Below are 15,810 nucleotides of genomic sequence, written 5' to 3'. Positions count from 1 at the left end.
TTGCAATAAAACCCTGCATATTTAGCAATCAAGTAACAAATTTTAACAGGCAGCAAAAAAAAAAAAAATTGGGAAAATAAAATTAAAATTGCTAAAAATAAATTAAAATTATCACAATTTTTCAAAAAAAAAAAATATTTTGATTCATTAATTTGACATATTAAAACGACCCACTTTGGGCTATGCCATGCTGAGTTTGTTGAATTATCCTGTTTTACAGAAACATGCAGAGCTGTCAAAATATCTATTGACTATTTCGCAGGATAACTATGTCAAATTAATTTTGATAGAAATGTCACATTGGTTTGCGTCTCTCCTTGTTTAAAATTTTAAATTAGGATAGAAAATCTTTGGACAGTTATTATCATTCTACAGAGTACAGAATATTAACAAAAGACTTGATATATAATTTTTATTACTAATTAATATACTAGTTGAAAAAAAATATATTATAGGTTATTAAGATTTTCCAACTTCACCGCTTTTTTATGCTTTATAAAAAATGGAGTACGATATCATAACTTATACCTTGATAATAATTTTGTTTTTAGAAAATTTATGGGAAAATTATTTGGTTTTTCGACAGGTAAGTTATTTTAGAAAATAATAAATATTAATAAAGCTTGAGCTCTGTATAACATGGGAATTGTTAATAACTTCTGCATGTTTGAAGAAATAGTAAAATTTGATTCACTATAAGACATGGGTTACGTGGTTTTTACAATGTAGTTTCCTTCAAAAATTTTCAGATATTACTTTCAATTATGTAATTGAATTTATGTAAATATTTGTTTATTTCAGATTAAAGTATTTCGTAAAAGCACAAAAGTACCGAATGAACTAAAAGATGTAATGAAAGATGAAACATTTGATAAGGCACGAATTTACGGATTGGATAAAGAATGCTTTCAGCTATTTCGTTCAATTATTCTAGACCTGATAATATTAACAATAGAAATATATTTTGGTTTTATAGCATATTTATGGCAAAAATCGAAAGACTATACAGCATTAATGGGATTGAGTTCAGATAATGAAATTCACGTTAGTTGCACTTTCATTATTGTTACAAATTTTTTAACAATTATAAAAGAAATGCCATTCAAATTGTACAAAACCTTTTCATTGGAGGAAAGACATGGTTTTAATAAACAAACTTTAAAATTTTTTATTTGGGATCAAATTAAAGCATTCATTATTGGACAAGTAATATTTATACCAATTGCTGCCGCAATAGTATTTATAGTTAAACTTGGTGGTCCGTATTTCTTCTTATGGCTGTGGATTTTCACTGGAATTGTTGTCTTTTTGTTATTAACAATTTATCCATCGGTTATTGCTCCATTGTTTGATAAATATCGTCCTTTAGATGACGGTCCATTACGTGAAGCAATTGAAAAATTAGCTGCGTCATTGAAATTTCCATTAACAAAAATTTATGTTGTTGAAGGTTCCAAACGTTCTGCTCATAGTAATGCATATTTTTATGGATTATTTGGTTCCAAAAGAATTGTTCTTTTTGATACACTTTTAATAAACAAAGGAATGAAAGATGATTCTGAATTAAAAGAGGATGAAAAAGGTAGAGGATGTACTGATGATGAAGTATTAGCTGTACTAGCACATGAACTTGGTCATTGGAAATTGGGTCACGTTACAAAAAATATTGTAGTTATGCAAATTCATTTATTACTAATGTTTGCAGCTTTTCAATATTTATTTGAATATGATGAATTCTATCAAGCCGTTGGTTTTCCAAAAGGAGAACGTCCAGTTTTAGTAGGACTTTTATTAATATTGTCATATGTTCTAGGAGCATATAATGCGATAATAAGTTTTGCAATGACTGTACTTTCAAGACGATTCGAATATCAAGCTGATGATTTTGCTAATCAATTAGGATTTTCAGACGAACTTGGAGGTGCATTGATTAAATTGAATATTGATAATTTAGGTTTTCCAGTTTATGACTGGATGTATTCAGCTTGGAACCATTCCCATCCAACACTCCTGCAAAGATTGAATAGACTCAAAGAAAATAAAAAAGAGAAAAAAAGTAATTAAGAATTGAGAAATATTGTAAAACTCAATGAAATAAATAAGAAAGGAAAATAAGAAATAGATTTGACCAATCAGAATGATACACTAAATACCTAAACATTCTATGTAGTTAATTTAAAAATGCAAAAATTTTTGTATACTTTAGAAATCAGTTTTTTTTAGATGCGATCCAAATTGTTGTAAAAAAAAATATGTGTATGTTGAAAATTTATTTATTTTTGAAATTTATTTGAATACTTTTGTTTTTTTTTTAAATTTAAAACAATTTAGTTTATATAACAACAAGCTTAACATGTACTTATGTTTGAGATGTGAAATGAAAAACGCAAATATTTGATCACTTTCAACAATATGGATTCAACTCACTAATGGAAAAAATTGAATTTGAATTTTGTAAAAATATAAATGTATATTTAAAGGAAAATAAATTTTTTTTTTCAATTTCTTAATTTAATTAAAAACTTGAGTTTTAGGTTTCATTTCAGAAATAAAATTTGTTCTCATACAAAATCTAATGCAAATTCTAATGCAAAATTATTGATGACTTTATGATGTTTATTGGCTCCTTTTAGCGATATGCTTAATGCTTGATCTAAGCAGTAGTTGTCTTAATAAATGAGTCAGCATATACTTGAAAAGAAGGTATAAGATTTTATCTCAAAAAACTAATTAATTTTCAATTATATAATCAAAAGTCCTGAAATTTGGGAATAGGAATAAAACAAATATTTTGTAATTTTAATTTTTTTTTATAAAAAAAAAAGGTTTAAAACAAAAAAATTTACATTGTTTGTTCATAATAAACTTTTCACTTAAAATTTTTTGAAATGCCGGAATTTTCATATAATATGTATGTTGTGTGCTAATCGTTAATGTATGTATTTTTTGTGTGTTGTTTCTTTATTTTTGTTTTTTTTTTTTTTTGTTTTTGAAAATTTGTTTATCTAGTTTTAATTTTTCCCAAATTTATTGGCGATTGATCTGCTTCCGGTAAATCACTTTCTTTCTTCTTTTTACTTTTATCTTTATTTGCTTGTTTATTTGATGATTTTTTACTATTTTGTTGTTTTGCTTCAAGTGCTCGTTCTCTTTTTGCTTTTAATTGTTCAGTAATAAATGAAAATATTAAATATCCTTGTAATACTATTATACAAATTAATGCAATAAAACCACGTGCTGCTTGTTCAGTATTTGCCACACCATAATATAATGTTAAAACTGATATGACCATTGTTGAAAAACGTACCAAAACAAATATTATACTATTAATATAATTTAAACCAGAATATTTTTCATCACGATCAAATACACTTATTAATTGGAATAAATGTGCAATGATTTCACTAAGATAGTGCAATGTCAATAAAACTAAGGCAATTCGTTGGAAACTAGAAATAGAATTAATAAAAAAATTGTATTTTTGGAATATTAACATGCCAAAAAAAAATTTTTTTTTAAAACATACCCTAAGAAATAACTACTTGCAACAACTATAAAACCACATACGGAATGAATAATTTTTGGTTGACGATCTTCTTTTTTAATTCGTTGAAAATATAATTCTGGTAGCATATGTAGATAATATGCTAATTGTATTACAAAATATAATTTATGTAAAAATATCATAGGATGATTTGGAAAATCACTCCATAACAAATTAAATTTTGAAATATATCCTTCACGTATAATAACATCAACACCCCAAAAAAATGATGTTAAATAGAATACAATTAGTTGGCCGGATTCATTGAATAATGATAATTTATATTTTGATAAATGCAATCTTTTTGATACTTTCTACAATACAAAAAGAAAAAAAAAATTAAATTATATATTAATTAATTTGAAAATTTAGAATTGTTTATTTATAGGTATTTAAAAACTTACATCTAAAAGATATTCTTGTAATATCGCATGCATTATAATACATATTAATGTATAAAAGAATACAGCACAATAATCTTTAACACCAGATTCATATATCATCCGTTTATCCCTAAAAAAATAATAAAAATTTTGATTTATTTTCATTATTTTATTAAAAATTTAATTTAAAAAACATTTAAATTTTACCTTAAAGAATCTTCGGTTGTTCCTTCAGGTGTTATGTGATGATGTAATGAAATAAATAAATTGGCAATTGAGCTTGTACCCTAAATAGAATTTAGAAATAAATTTTAAAATTTTAATTGATCCAGAATATTAATAGTTAAAATACTAGTATTCACCTACATCATAATTATGTTACTTAATTATAGAAATTGTTCTATGCAGTCAAAAATTATTAGGTATAGATACATACAAGTATAATTACCACCTATTTCCTATATTATGACCATAGTTAAATCTCAAGAGATTTTTATATTTTTCAGATAAGACATGAAATTTGATAAGATATTTCTGATAACTTGTTTAAAAATAAAAACAATGCCATGCTTTTTGGAATAGATTGGTACCTACTGATATTTGAAAAACAAAAAACAAGAAGACGTAAAAATAATAAAAAAACCTAAAAGCTCTAAATTTTTTAATAAGCCACGTATAAATTAATAATGTACGCGTAAACTAAACAGATCATGTTAATTTTTATGTTTTTTTCTTTTATTTATGCTTTAATAATTGAAACTTTCTCTAAAGTTATTTAATTTCGTTGATTTTATTTTCTTATTATGATTAAGAATATGAAGAGAATTGTTAATTTAAAATTTTAGATTTATTTATTACATAAAATACATAAGGTATATAAGGTAGGCTACAATAATGTTGCAAATTTTCGCCTCAAGCAAACTTTTTATAGGTATAGGTAAGTGACTGGTTTATTTAATATTGTCAATATGCAATTACCAACCAACCAGCCAAATTCAAACCGGTTTTTATATTGAAGATAAAGCTGATATAATCTTAAATATAATTGAGCAAAAAAAAAACGCTTTACAACAGACAAGGTACCTATTGCATTTCTACAACTTGTTTGTTATAAGAATGAATTTTTATTACTATCACTTGTCCATTTTACATAGATACGAACATGTTATTCAAGTTCAAGATCAAAAATCGTAAACTTAAAAAATTTATGAAATATTTTAATTAAAAATCAAAAATACATTCTTGTAGAAATCATTCAATAATTCAAGAATAATTTACAAAGAAAAATTCCACAAGTTGCCGGACGCAAAAAAGAAACAAACAAAAAATAAATTTTCACGCAAGTCCAATTAAATAAGGTAATGTCATTTTTAATAAAAAAAAAAAAAAAAGAAAATTCTAATAAATGACTTTCTAATCTTCAATGTTCTGTCAAAACTTTTTATGATTAATTTCTTTAAAATTGCATTTTTTATTTGAAATAAGAAAATATAAGTAGTAGATATGAAATAAGTTTTAAATTAATTAAAATTATTCCTTCAGCAACATAAAGAAAACCACACTACTACTACTACTACTACTTTCATAACATTTAAAACAAAAAATTTTTTCTCAGTTTTCAGGTGCCTATGATAACAAATTTCTAATTACACCGGTCCAAAAAAAAAAAAAAAAATTCATATTGTAAATTTTTTCTAATTATCGAAATACATACATACATACATAGCTAAAAATTAATTAAAAAATTTGTTTATTTTAATCAATTCATTAACCTTTTTTTTTCTTCATTTTAAATGAAGATGCTACGTGGCAGAAGTATAAAAAATTTTAGGATTATTATGCTCTTTTTTGTTTTGAAGGTAGGTAACATTTATTAAATGAAAGTTTTTTTTTTTTTTTCTTAACTACTACCATACCACTTACTTACCTGTAATGTTAAACCGACAACAAAAACCATTGCAACACAAGATATGATATCAGCATGATTTTGTATTACAAATTCATGACTTAAAATTGGTGGAGATTTGGAACTTTTTCTCCCCATTCCCGGTTTAATTGCCATGTTTATTTTTTTTAATAAAAAAAAAAAAAAAGTATTATATTGAATAGCCGACAAGCTTTTTGATTATCAAAAAACAAAAAAAAAAAAAAAACGAAACGTGTAAAAACGACAGCAGAACGTAATCCGCTTTAACTTTTACAGCCTGTTGGCTTGATAAAACAGCAACTACACAACTATTCGAATAACTTGAATACAAAAATACAAAAAGTCAAATTTGTATTGAAAAATGAATAAAGAAAAAAAATACAAACTATCATAATAAAAAATTAAATGTCAATCAAAATTATTAAGTTGGTACCAATGACAATTTTTTTTTTGGAATATGTAATTGAATTGTTGTAAAATATTGTTAATGTTGCCATATTAAAAAATTTCTCTGAATATAAATGTTAACAAATGAAAAAGATTCTTTAATTATTGGAGTAAAAATTTTTGAATTATTTGAATCGTAACTTCCTTCTATATTATGCAAATACAATTTGAATAATTAATTTTAGTATATTTAAAATAAAAATTTAGAATGACAATATCTAGAATCTGTATTGTGTTAACCGAATAATTGCATATAACCAAAAGTTATTTAAAATATTTTTAAATTTTTTTCACATAGGTATGTTATTACTAATAATTTTGCTTATGGGAACTTTAAACCCTCAAATTAAATACAATATTAAATTTAATAATTATACATAGTAATAAATGTATATGAACATGTACAATGAACATGTATATTGAGTTCAATTTGGAGTTTAACCAGTGGACTAGCTGTTTCACAACCACAAAAAATTTCTTAATTCAAATTAGCTTGTTATAAAATTGAATTAAAATCAAGACATATTCAATATCTAGCAAAATTATGCTAGACAAATTGTTTTGAAATAATTTTATTTAAAATTTCTCAAGAGAAAATCTGATTTTTTGATTAATTTGGTGTCTTACTTAATTAACGTATGAAATTTTTTAGGTCCAAGGAAAATTGAGATTCTTCCATACGGATTATAGGACAAGATATATACGTGCACTTATATATACATGTATGAATAATTAAATCTTCATCAATGTGTACTCCCTGTAAATACAAACATAATGTACCAAGTTAAAAAATTCAAGAAAAAAAAAAAAAATTTAATTTATACAAAATTTTATTATTTTCTTAGCACTATCAAGTTGTAATTCAAATTATGAAAATATACTTTAGTACCTAATACGTGTATAATTTTTACCATTAATATAAATTTTTTTTCTTCTTCTTCTTCTTCAAAAAAATTGGATGTTACAATATAATAGCACAAGTCTCAACAAACCGAAACAAAATTTTATCTTTAATTTCATTAAAAATTACAGCTTGCTTACTAATCTCCATTTATTTTTTCTTTTTCAATTTATTTATCAAATTTGTAATTATATCACCGTCAACTAAACCTATAAATTTGTCGACAACAACCCCATTCTTAAATGCCAAAACAGCGGGCACTGCTTTCACTTCAAAAGTTTCAACAAGATCCAGGTTAGATTCGACATCAACAATAGCAAGATCAATTTCATTGGAACCTTCTAGTAATTCACTCATTTTTGGAGTAAGAATTTTACAAGGATCACACCATTCTGCATGAAAATTGACGATTACTGGATTTTCACTATTTACTACCTAAAAATTTGTAAAAATTTTCCTCTATTATGATTTTCTTTTAAAAAATAATTCTTTATTATTATTGATAAAAAAAAAAAACACAAATTTACCTTTTGGTCAAATTCATAATGGTCCTTAATAATAAAACTCTTGAAGCTTGAAGTTGAAGAAGATACATTTTTCCAATCAAATATACAACGATTTATATGTTGTGAGCAAGCTTTTGCAACTTTAAACATTATTCTAAGTCGAAATTTCGATATTGCAACTATTTATAACAAATTAAATTTAGTAGTTCCCCTTATCAATACAAATTGTTTGCACAGAATATAAATCGTTATTTTCCTAAGAATATTTTACACAAATTAATTTTAGATATTTCAAAACACTATAATCATTTTAGTGAATTTATTTCCAAAATCAAAATAAAAGTCGAAATTTGCTTAAAGGCAATGGACAAAAGAATTATTTATGACGAAACCAGCTGATGAATACATATGAAATTTCAGTTGTCAGAATGACAGTTTCAAAGTAAATATTTTACGTGAGAGACCTCTGTTAGAATTTTTTGAAAACTTCACTAAACATAGACTTGTAAGAGCTTTTTTGACTTTAAGTTTCTTCAAATAAAGATTTTCAAAAAATTGAAGAATTTGAAACGTTAAATATGTATTTAAGAAAAAGAAAATCCCAAAAATTGAATGTAAGTCAATCAACTTAAAGTTATTCAATTTAAAAGCGACGAACCAATGACTATTGAGAAAAAACTTGAATACTTAATAGCTAAAATGTCAAAATCCTGAATTCAGAACAATTTGTTGAATTAAATGATGGTCTGAAAATTTACAAAGTGTGCTGCATAATAGAGAACAGTTTTCATTTTTGGAGAAGGTGACGTAATCGAGGAGATAAATTATATGGAAAGGAGTTATATAAACTATGTTTCATTTACGCGTTTAAATTAGTTAAGAGTGTGCACTATGCGAAATATCTAAAGGGAACAATTTTTTTTTAAGTAACAAATGGAAACCAGATGTATAGATTTGTAAGTTTTTTCTAATTGAATAAGTTTCTTTCAGATGACGTCATATTTGAAAACGTCAATGTCATTAATTAAACCTTTCATATTTAGCAATGAGTTTTAATGATAATTTTCAAAAACAGCTGGTTTAATCAAAATGAAATAAAAACATTGTGGTTGATTTCTCGATTATCTTTAATAAAACTTACAATTTTTTAAGCATTTTTTTGTAGTTTTATGTAAGAGAAGAACATTCGAAACATTTCATTTCTGTTTAAATTCATTTTATAAAAGTTTTCTTTTCTAAATAAACAATATGCCGTTTATGAAAGGACGGGCTCCAATTCGCAGAACTATTAAATATCTTGAGGCCGGTAAATTGGTGCTGAAAGAAAATATTCGCATATTTAGTATCAATTATAATACTTTTGCTGATAATCACAGTGGTGCCCGAGAAATAGTATTTTGGAATATACCACAAATACAATATAAAAATCCAGCTGTTCAGGTTATAACATTTAAGAATATGACACCTACACCATTTGTTAGATGTTACTACGATGATGGAAAGCAGGTTCTTGTGGATATAGATAACAGAAATAGAACGGAAATTTTAGATCATTTAATTAAAGTTTTTGGTAAATCAAAAGAACAATTGGCTATGGAGGCATTTTTAGCGGAGAAAAAAGATAATCCAGCTAATTTTGGTTATGGTTGTGACAGACACTGCATATGTGAAATACTCGGACAAGTCCCTTGTCCAGGTACAGTACCTCTACCATTGCATATGAGAGGCAAAAACAAATATCAACAACAGTAATTAATATCACTATTTGCTTTTTTTGTTCATGAATATAGTGTACAAGTAAATATAAATATTTATAAGTATGGTATTGGATTTTGTATTTATAGACGATTTAAATGACCAGAAAAAAAGTCATCTCAACAGTTTTTTACAACTAAATAATGTTTATTAAAACTAAAATTTATTAGCTTTTCATCAAATTACAAAAATTAATTTCCAATATAAAACTATATTCAATAAATTTAGGGCTCTATAAGTTGCTTAACATAGAAAATATAACAAAAAATAACTATAATTTGGGGGGGACGAGGTTGATCTAGAAATTTAAAACTCAACTAGGTACGACAATTTTGAATCCAATATTCACCAAAGATATTGGCTGATAGTCTCAAGAATAAGTTTTATTTTTCATTCGGTAATACTTCTTTTAATTTTTCATTTTGAATACGTAACATTTCGTTTTCAGCTCTTAGTAGACTATTTTCTTCTTTTAAACTAACGAGTTCATCCATTTCAAGGCACAAATTTCCTTTGAGGCTTTCTATTTCTTCTTTCATATTTTTTATATAGTCACAAGCTCTAATTAAAATTGCACTTTTTGAATCATTTGATGTTTTCGATGTACTGCTTGGTTTTTCTGGCCAATCATCTTCTGGTAATAATATTTTTAGTTTTTCTATCCATTGATTAATCCTATCACGTCGACGTCTTTCTACTTCATTATGGTTGGCTCGTCGGGCTTCATCACGCTAAAAGAAACATTAAATTAGAAAAGTTATTTAAAAATTTTTTGTTTTTTACTTTTCTATTTGGAGGACGTGAGGGATGCTCTATTATTTTCGTTTTTGTTTCTAAATTTGGGACTATTGGTATCTTTGGATATATAATACATGGTCTGTTTGTTTGTATTTCACTTATGTTTGAATCTGCACGTTGTGTATTATTTTCCAGACGCTGAGTATTTTTATTTCTCGCAGATTCTTGTATTTGCTGCTGTAATTGTATTGGCTGTATTTGTCTTATATCTGCGGTTGTTGTAGATTCTATAAGTCTATATTGTACACCAGAGTTAATTTCATATTCGCATCTATCGTCCAGTGGGTTACGAGGGTTTAAATCAGATTCAAATATAATTAATGGGTCTTGGTTTGAAGATCTCTGATTACTAAAGTTATTCATATGTTTACTGAAACATAACAAAATTAACTTTCATTCGTATTTGCACCTTACATAATTCATTATTTCACCTATTATAATGCGATGTAACAAAGGTGAATTTACCTTTGTTTGCCATTTTTACATTATTTTGGATAGTGCAATTTGGAAGGTGTTATAAAAACAAAGCAAATAAAATTTTTAGTCCGACATAAGCTATTTTATTTTCCAGTCCTATTTTCCTTTTGTAGCGAAAAAGTCTTCAGTAAATAAACAAACAAAAATTTTTTCTTTAGCTTGTGATGATAAACAATTCAGACTTTTACAAGTTTTATTTTATTTGCTATGATTGAAGTTTGACTTATCAGCTAATCATGTGATTTTATAATAGTGAAAATGACAATTAGTTTTAGGCGATGGTTTAAAATTTTATATCTACATTGTCAATGTGACGAAATTTAAAAAAAAAAAGTGACGTCATCGGGAAGAAATTAGAGAAAGATTGTTTATAACATGCTAACATCACTTAATATTATCCTTAAAAAGTTGTGTAAAAATTCTTCTTCTTAACAAAATTTTATGTTCAATGACGTCATAAATAGTACTAATAAGTAATGACTGGCACTGGACTTTTTACAAAAATTTTTGAGAAAAATACTTTCAATTGTTTTCAAGCATAATTTCTGTTCACACCTCCTATTTTGAAGATCTCATACAAAATTGAAATAAATGTATATGTAATTTAAATTTTTAAATTAAAAATATGTAATCTGATTTTGATGAAGGCCTGACTAGTTGAATTTATAGCCGTTTTAGTGCAATATTGAAAATGATCTTTTTTCAATACAGACATAAAGTGTTGATAAATTTCAATGAACTTATTCTATGTTCGCCAATGTCTTTATATTTTCCTACATATCAGTTCTACATATTTATAATATGCAACACTTTAAATTAATAATATATTGTCACCTTTTAGTGAAGGGTTTAGAACCTGCCGGCGGCCAACTTTATTTACAAATTTTCTCCATTATATTTTTTTTACTACATTAATTAAATTTAATTATAAATTTCAGCTATACAAATCATGCTCTTAATTCTGGTGCTTTATCAATTGTTGTTCTTGAACTGGGATGTTTTCCTTCCTCTATCATTTGCAGTTCCTAAAATTTGTGATTAAAATTTTTTTTTAATTAAAACTTATTTTAAATTCCATTTATATTTACTTTTTGTTGTTTTGCTGGCCTAATAACAGTAAAATAGCGATGAACTCTTAATCCCAATAGATATGATCCATATAAAGTTAGCCCAATGCAAGTCCAAACTACACCACGGTGCATTCTATCCAATACTTGATTTCTTGAAACTTTTTTATTTAACATTTTTCTGACTTAAAATAGTTTCTTGTATATAAATTCACTTTAAGTTCATAAAATAAATTTTCTGAATAGTAATTTACTTATTATTCTCTTCAATTTTTTTTAATTTATTAAAATATAAATATTGAATTTTGTTTTATAATGTTAAACAGCTGATAATTTATTGTTATTATTAAGCATCATGTACTTTTGAAAATTTCCCAATTTATAGAAATTTGCTTCTAAATTTCCTGTTATTAAAATCATTCACAATATGAACTGGCTAAATTTTATTTTATATACAACATTATAATTGGGTTTGATTATGGTATTGTATATTATAATTTAAAGAAATAACATACACATATACTAATTTGTATATATTTATATACATATATACATTAAAGAGCTATGAAACAGTTTCGTAAACTATGAAATTGTATGATAAAGAAATATCGCAAAAAATATCTAGTTTACTCTAGTTTTCAATATGATTTTTCTGAATTTAGTTCCCGTTTTACAAATTCTGATTAATTTATAACATTATAAATGCTTAAAATATTTCAAAATCAAATTCATCTAAACATTTTAAAAGAAATTTCTCTACTGGAGGATTTTCTAAAAAAATTATATGTAAATTAGAATGTAATTTAGAGATACTTGTAACGGAATATTGAATTAATTTAACTTTAACCGTTTCCGTAAGTCTTGCGATAGATTTCCAGTTTATTTTCTTTCTTTAAAATATTTTTATACAAATTATAAATATTTCAGAAGCTGTAACTAACATGTAGTTTGTAAAAACTATTGTGAATTATTGTGAAAACTTATTTGTGACATTTCTGTCAATTTAGTTACAAATTTGAAATTTACAATTAAACTTCAATAAATAATGTCAAATTTCAATAAGTGAAATCTGAATTTCTGGAAAGTGTTACCAAACCACTTCTTGTTAAACAAATTAAAATTTTAGAAAAATCAGCAGAATTTTTTTTTACTAATTTTATAAAATATTATATAAAATCAATAAAATGTTATTATAAAAATTAATTTCCAATAGAAAGTATATATATTTTTATATATATATATATATATTTTTATATGAAAGTATAAAAGATTTTTATTTTTAAAAGTAAACCATGTTTAATAGTTTTCAGTTAAAATTTTATTTCCAATCATTTTTTATGATTAATAAATCTGGTAATACTGTTAGATTTTAGTTGTCAAAATTTTTTGATTTAGGGAGAGGTGTGTGTTTCAAAGTGCCAATATATTAATATATATATATAATTTTTAAGTTCAAGAAATATTTTAAACAATTAAAGTAATTATCAAATTTTTAAAAAAATTTTAAGGTTTTAAAAAAAATTCTAAGCTGTCTTTGGTGGATTCAAAGTCATTGTTTAAATTGAGAATTAAGTGAAGATATGATCTCTAGAAGGTAAACCTTTTTTTTTCTCTCACTCAAATGGTGTTAAAATACTAATAAGAAAAAAAAAAGAGGAATTTAGAATTAAAATTCTTTTATGTCAAGAAAAAAACCAATAACAAAATGAAACTATATTAAAAAAGAAATTCGAATTGTCTATAAAATTAATCCAAATTTGATTAAATTTTTTGCTCCATATACTTACTAAACAATAGAAAAAAAATTTATATACCAAATAATTATATTGTGTACATACTTATATCTGATTTATATTTTGCAATTTGAATGCATTTCACACATATGTAGATAATCTGGATCAGCTTTTGTTTCATTGTAAACTATCATCTACCTACATATGTTTTATCTCTCTTCTAAGTACAGTACTTGTCATGAATAACTATATACTAGGCCATTTTGAATGTAATATGTAGGTAGGTAGGTACATAGGTAGGTACCTATCTATATGTGTATACAATATTATATGGATACAAGAAAAAAAAAAAAACAAAATAAAAAACAAAACCCTTCTATATAACCATAATACTAATTGAAAAAGATTAAATCATCAACTGATACAAAATCGTTTTATACATTTTATTATTTTTTTTTAAGTTTATATTTTAATTTCAAACAAAATTTCTTTGTATTCTGAAAAAGTAGGTCAAATTGCAAATCTTACTTATTTGTGATAAGTTCAGTTAATGTGAAATTTTTTTTCAATAAAGATTTAGGTAGTAAAAAAAAAAATTTAACAAAAATTTATGCCCTACTCAAAGGAAAAATAATATTAAATTAATTAATAGATTTTTTGTATGACTGTTTGATAATATCTTCATCTACCCTTCTACTATTTCGTTCCACTAAGAGCATCAAAATTTTTCTTAACAGTTGTAATTTTACTAACATTTTTTTCATTTTCTAACAAAATGCCCCTACCAACTTCGATATAAAAGAATTCAAAATTTATTAAAGTATTTTTTTAACATTAATTTTTACATCCTTAATTTCTAATAAAAAAATTATTAATTTTATAGACTTTAAATAGAGGAACATATAATACCTGTACTTATATAAAATTAAAATTTTTCAATTATAGCAGGTGGTTTCATCCTACAATAACTGGCATTGAATCTGAAAGACTGCTTCTTGAATATGGATTTGATGGTTCATTTCTTGCACGTCATTCAACTACAACACCTGGAGCATATACATTATCTGTAAGGCGTGGAAATGAAGTTACACATATTAAAATACAAAATAATGGAGATTTCTTTGATCTATATGCAGGTATAATAAATTTTTCTTTTATAATTTTATATAAACTTTTGTTAAAAAAGAAATCTTTTCTTTTATATATATTAAAAAATAAATATTAAAGGAGAGAAATTTGCAACATTACCAGAACTTGTACAATATTACATGGAAACCGGTGAATTAAAGGAAAGAAATGGACAAATAATTGAATTAAAGCAACCATTAATTTGTTCTGAACCAACAACGGAAAGGTAAGTACCTAATTTTTTTTTTGTTATTCAAGCAATTACCTATCGAAATATTTATAATAGTAAAACTGATAACTTGTAATAAAATTCTAAAATATTATTTTTTTGAGATGGTAGTAATTTTTCGCGAATTAAATATAATGAAGAGAATGAATGAAGGCACGTAAATGCATTCGTGTGTTTTTTTTTAACTTTATAAACACTTGTATAACCTTCAATAAAAAATTTTTTTTTATTTTTATTGTTATAGAATAAGTAGAAGCTTAAAATAAGTTTTTAAGGAAAAATAATCTGTTCATACGAAAAAAAAATCTCGATCACTTAATTAAGTATTCTAGTATTGTTTCCATTTTTATTGTCGTGCGTCAATATTTTTTATTTCTTATTGTTTAAGTTTAAGCAATGAGAATTATAAAAAAAAAAAATGTATAGTAAATATTAATATAAAATTATTGTATTTCTCTGCTACATATAGTAATTTTAAAATTTTTTAGGAAGTTTTATTTTGCTGTTCTTGTTTAAATAAAATTTTATTAAAATTTTATAATAATGTACAATTTTTCCATGAACTTTTTACGTAATTTAAAATAAATGGCATGGCAAAATATAAATATTTTATAAAAATGTATGTATTTTCATATTTAAGGTAATTCCGTTTTAGAGGCACGTTTTTTCTATAAAAACATATTTAAAAGTTCAATAATCTTTAATATACAACACTAAATGTAAAAATTATTTAAATAAAATTCATTTATTGAATTTCTAAATTATTAAATTATATCAAGGACTATAATCGAATTTTTTGTCAACTGTTATTAAATTTATTTGAATTTCGTATTTTATAATACTAGCTTAACTATTAAATTGGATCGGATCAAATGATTTTACCCAATTATTTCAGTATCTTTGTATAGTTAACAT

The 15,810-nt window shown here is 24.3% G+C and overlaps 7 protein-coding genes across 8 annotated transcripts in view; 3 read left to right on the top strand and 4 right to left on the bottom strand.

The window, feature by feature from the left end:
* Window positions 1–294: 294 nt before the first annotated feature.
* LOC129607620 (CAAX prenyl protease 1 homolog) lies at window positions 295–2,366 on the top strand. The gene is made up of 2 exons (XM_055518714.1): window positions 295–586; window positions 802–2,366. The coding sequence occupies exons 1-2, from the start codon at window positions 503–505 to the stop codon at window positions 2,062–2,064; spliced, it is 1,347 nt and encodes a 448-aa protein (XP_055374689.1). The 5' UTR covers window positions 295–502; the 3' UTR covers window positions 2,065–2,366.
* Window positions 2,367–2,960: 594 nt separating this feature from the next.
* Window positions 2,961–6,143, bottom strand: LOC129607621 (translocating chain-associated membrane protein 1). Its single transcript, XM_055518715.1, has 5 exons — window positions 5,855–6,143; window positions 4,135–4,214; window positions 3,949–4,057; window positions 3,527–3,858; window positions 2,961–3,449 (listed from the first exon to the last, which is right to left on the bottom strand). Exons 1-5 carry the CDS (start codon window positions 5,987–5,989, stop codon window positions 3,002–3,004), a joined length of 1,104 nt encoding a protein of 367 aa, XP_055374690.1. The 5' UTR covers window positions 5,990–6,143; the 3' UTR covers window positions 2,961–3,001.
* Window positions 6,144–7,107: 964 nt separating this feature from the next.
* Window positions 7,108–8,093, bottom strand: LOC129607723 (thioredoxin, mitochondrial). The gene is made up of 2 exons (XM_055518887.1): window positions 7,730–8,093; window positions 7,108–7,637 (listed from the first exon to the last, which is right to left on the bottom strand). Exons 1-2 carry the CDS (start codon window positions 7,856–7,858, stop codon window positions 7,353–7,355), a joined length of 414 nt encoding a protein of 137 aa, XP_055374862.1. The 5' UTR covers window positions 7,859–8,093; the 3' UTR covers window positions 7,108–7,352.
* A 704-nt stretch (window positions 8,094–8,797) lies between these two features.
* Window positions 8,798–9,533, top strand: LOC129607735 (probable 28S ribosomal protein S25, mitochondrial). Its single transcript, XM_055518905.1, has one exon. It carries the CDS (start codon window positions 8,957–8,959, stop codon window positions 9,458–9,460), a length of 504 nt encoding a protein of 167 aa, XP_055374880.1. The 5' UTR covers window positions 8,798–8,956; the 3' UTR covers window positions 9,461–9,533.
* Window positions 9,534–9,584: 51 nt separating this feature from the next.
* Window positions 9,585–10,959, bottom strand: LOC129607730 (uncharacterized). 2 transcript variants are annotated; one of them, XM_055518898.1, is made up of 3 exons: window positions 10,693–10,959; window positions 10,247–10,631; window positions 9,585–10,194 (listed from the first exon to the last, which is right to left on the bottom strand). In XM_055518898.1, the coding sequence occupies exons 1-3, from the start codon at window positions 10,737–10,739 to the stop codon at window positions 9,847–9,849; spliced, it is 780 nt and encodes a 259-aa protein (XP_055374873.1). In that variant the 5' UTR covers window positions 10,740–10,959; the 3' UTR covers window positions 9,585–9,846. The 2 variants fall into 2 exon arrangements, with proteins under 2 accessions (XP_055374873.1, XP_055374874.1); XM_055518899.1 differs by having other exon boundaries at window positions 10,727–10,959.
* Window positions 10,960–11,559: 600 nt separating this feature from the next.
* LOC129607757 (uncharacterized) lies at window positions 11,560–12,151 on the bottom strand. The gene is made up of 2 exons (XM_055518930.1): window positions 11,827–12,151; window positions 11,560–11,763 (listed from the first exon to the last, which is right to left on the bottom strand). Exons 1-2 carry the CDS (start codon window positions 11,980–11,982, stop codon window positions 11,686–11,688), a joined length of 234 nt encoding a protein of 77 aa, XP_055374905.1. The 5' UTR covers window positions 11,983–12,151; the 3' UTR covers window positions 11,560–11,685.
* Window positions 12,152–13,216: 1,065 nt separating this feature from the next.
* Window positions 13,217–15,810, top strand: part of LOC129607648 (tyrosine-protein phosphatase corkscrew) — a 43,764-nt gene continuing 41,170 nt past the window's right edge. Inside the window, exons 1-3 of the mRNA XM_055518785.1 lie at window positions 13,217–13,399; window positions 14,484–14,674; window positions 14,766–14,892. Coding sequence (XP_055374760.1) covers window positions 13,386–13,399; window positions 14,484–14,674; window positions 14,766–14,892 — 332 coding nt within the window. The 5' untranslated portion in view covers window positions 13,217–13,385. The remainder of the gene's footprint in view (window positions 13,400–14,483; window positions 14,675–14,765; window positions 14,893–15,810) is intronic.

Source organism: Condylostylus longicornis, unplaced genomic scaffold (assembly GCF_029603195.1).
Source record: "Condylostylus longicornis isolate FDR11 unplaced genomic scaffold, ASM2960319v2 ptg000028l, whole genome shotgun sequence".
Classification (NCBI taxonomy): Eukaryota; Metazoa; Arthropoda; class Insecta; order Diptera; family Dolichopodidae; genus Condylostylus; species Condylostylus longicornis.
This window is presented reverse-complemented; position numbering and strand designations above follow the sequence as displayed.

Coding starts and splice junctions, on each gene's coding strand:
- LOC129607620 (XM_055518714.1), top strand. CDS start 503: ATGGAGTACGATATCATAACTTATACCTTGATAATAATTTTGTTTTTA. Junction 587..801: donor ATTATTTGGTTTTTCGACAG/GTAAGTTATTTT, acceptor TGTTTATTTCAG/ATTAAAGTATTTCGTAAAAG.
- LOC129607621 (XM_055518715.1), bottom strand. CDS start 5,989: ATGGCAATTAAACCGGGAATGGGGAGAAAAAGTTCCAAATCTCCACCA. Junction 4,215..5,854: donor TTGTCGGTTTAACATTACAG/GTAAGTAAGTGG, acceptor AATTCTATTTAG/GGTACAAGCTCAATTGCCAA. Junction 3,859..3,948: donor TACAAGAATATCTTTTAGAT/GTAAGTTTTTAA, acceptor TTTGTATTGTAG/AAAGTATCAAAAAGATTGCA.
- LOC129607723 (XM_055518887.1), bottom strand. CDS start 7,858: ATGTTTAAAGTTGCAAAAGCTTGCTCACAACATATAAATCGTTGTATA. Junction 7,638..7,729: donor ATTATGAATTTGACCAAAAG/GTAAATTTGTGT, acceptor ACAAATTTTTAG/GTAGTAAATAGTGAAAATCC.
- LOC129607735 (XM_055518905.1), top strand. CDS start 8,957: ATGCCGTTTATGAAAGGACGGGCTCCAATTCGCAGAACTATTAAATAT.
- LOC129607730 (XM_055518898.1), bottom strand. CDS start 10,739: ATGGCAAACAAAGGTAAATTCACCTTTGTTACATCGCATTATAATAG. Junction 10,632..10,692: donor GTTACATCGCATTATAATAG/GTGAAATAATGA, acceptor GTTATGTTTCAG/TAAACATATGAATAACTTTA. Junction 10,195..10,246: donor CACGTCCTCCAAATAGAAAA/GTAAAAAACAAA, acceptor TGTTTCTTTTAG/CGTGATGAAGCCCGACGAGC.
- LOC129607757 (XM_055518930.1), bottom strand. CDS start 11,982: ATGTTAAATAAAAAAGTTTCAAGAAATCAAGTATTGGATAGAATGCAC. Junction 11,764..11,826: donor GGCCAGCAAAACAACAAAAA/GTAAATATAAAT, acceptor CACAAATTTTAG/GAACTGCAAATGATAGAGGA.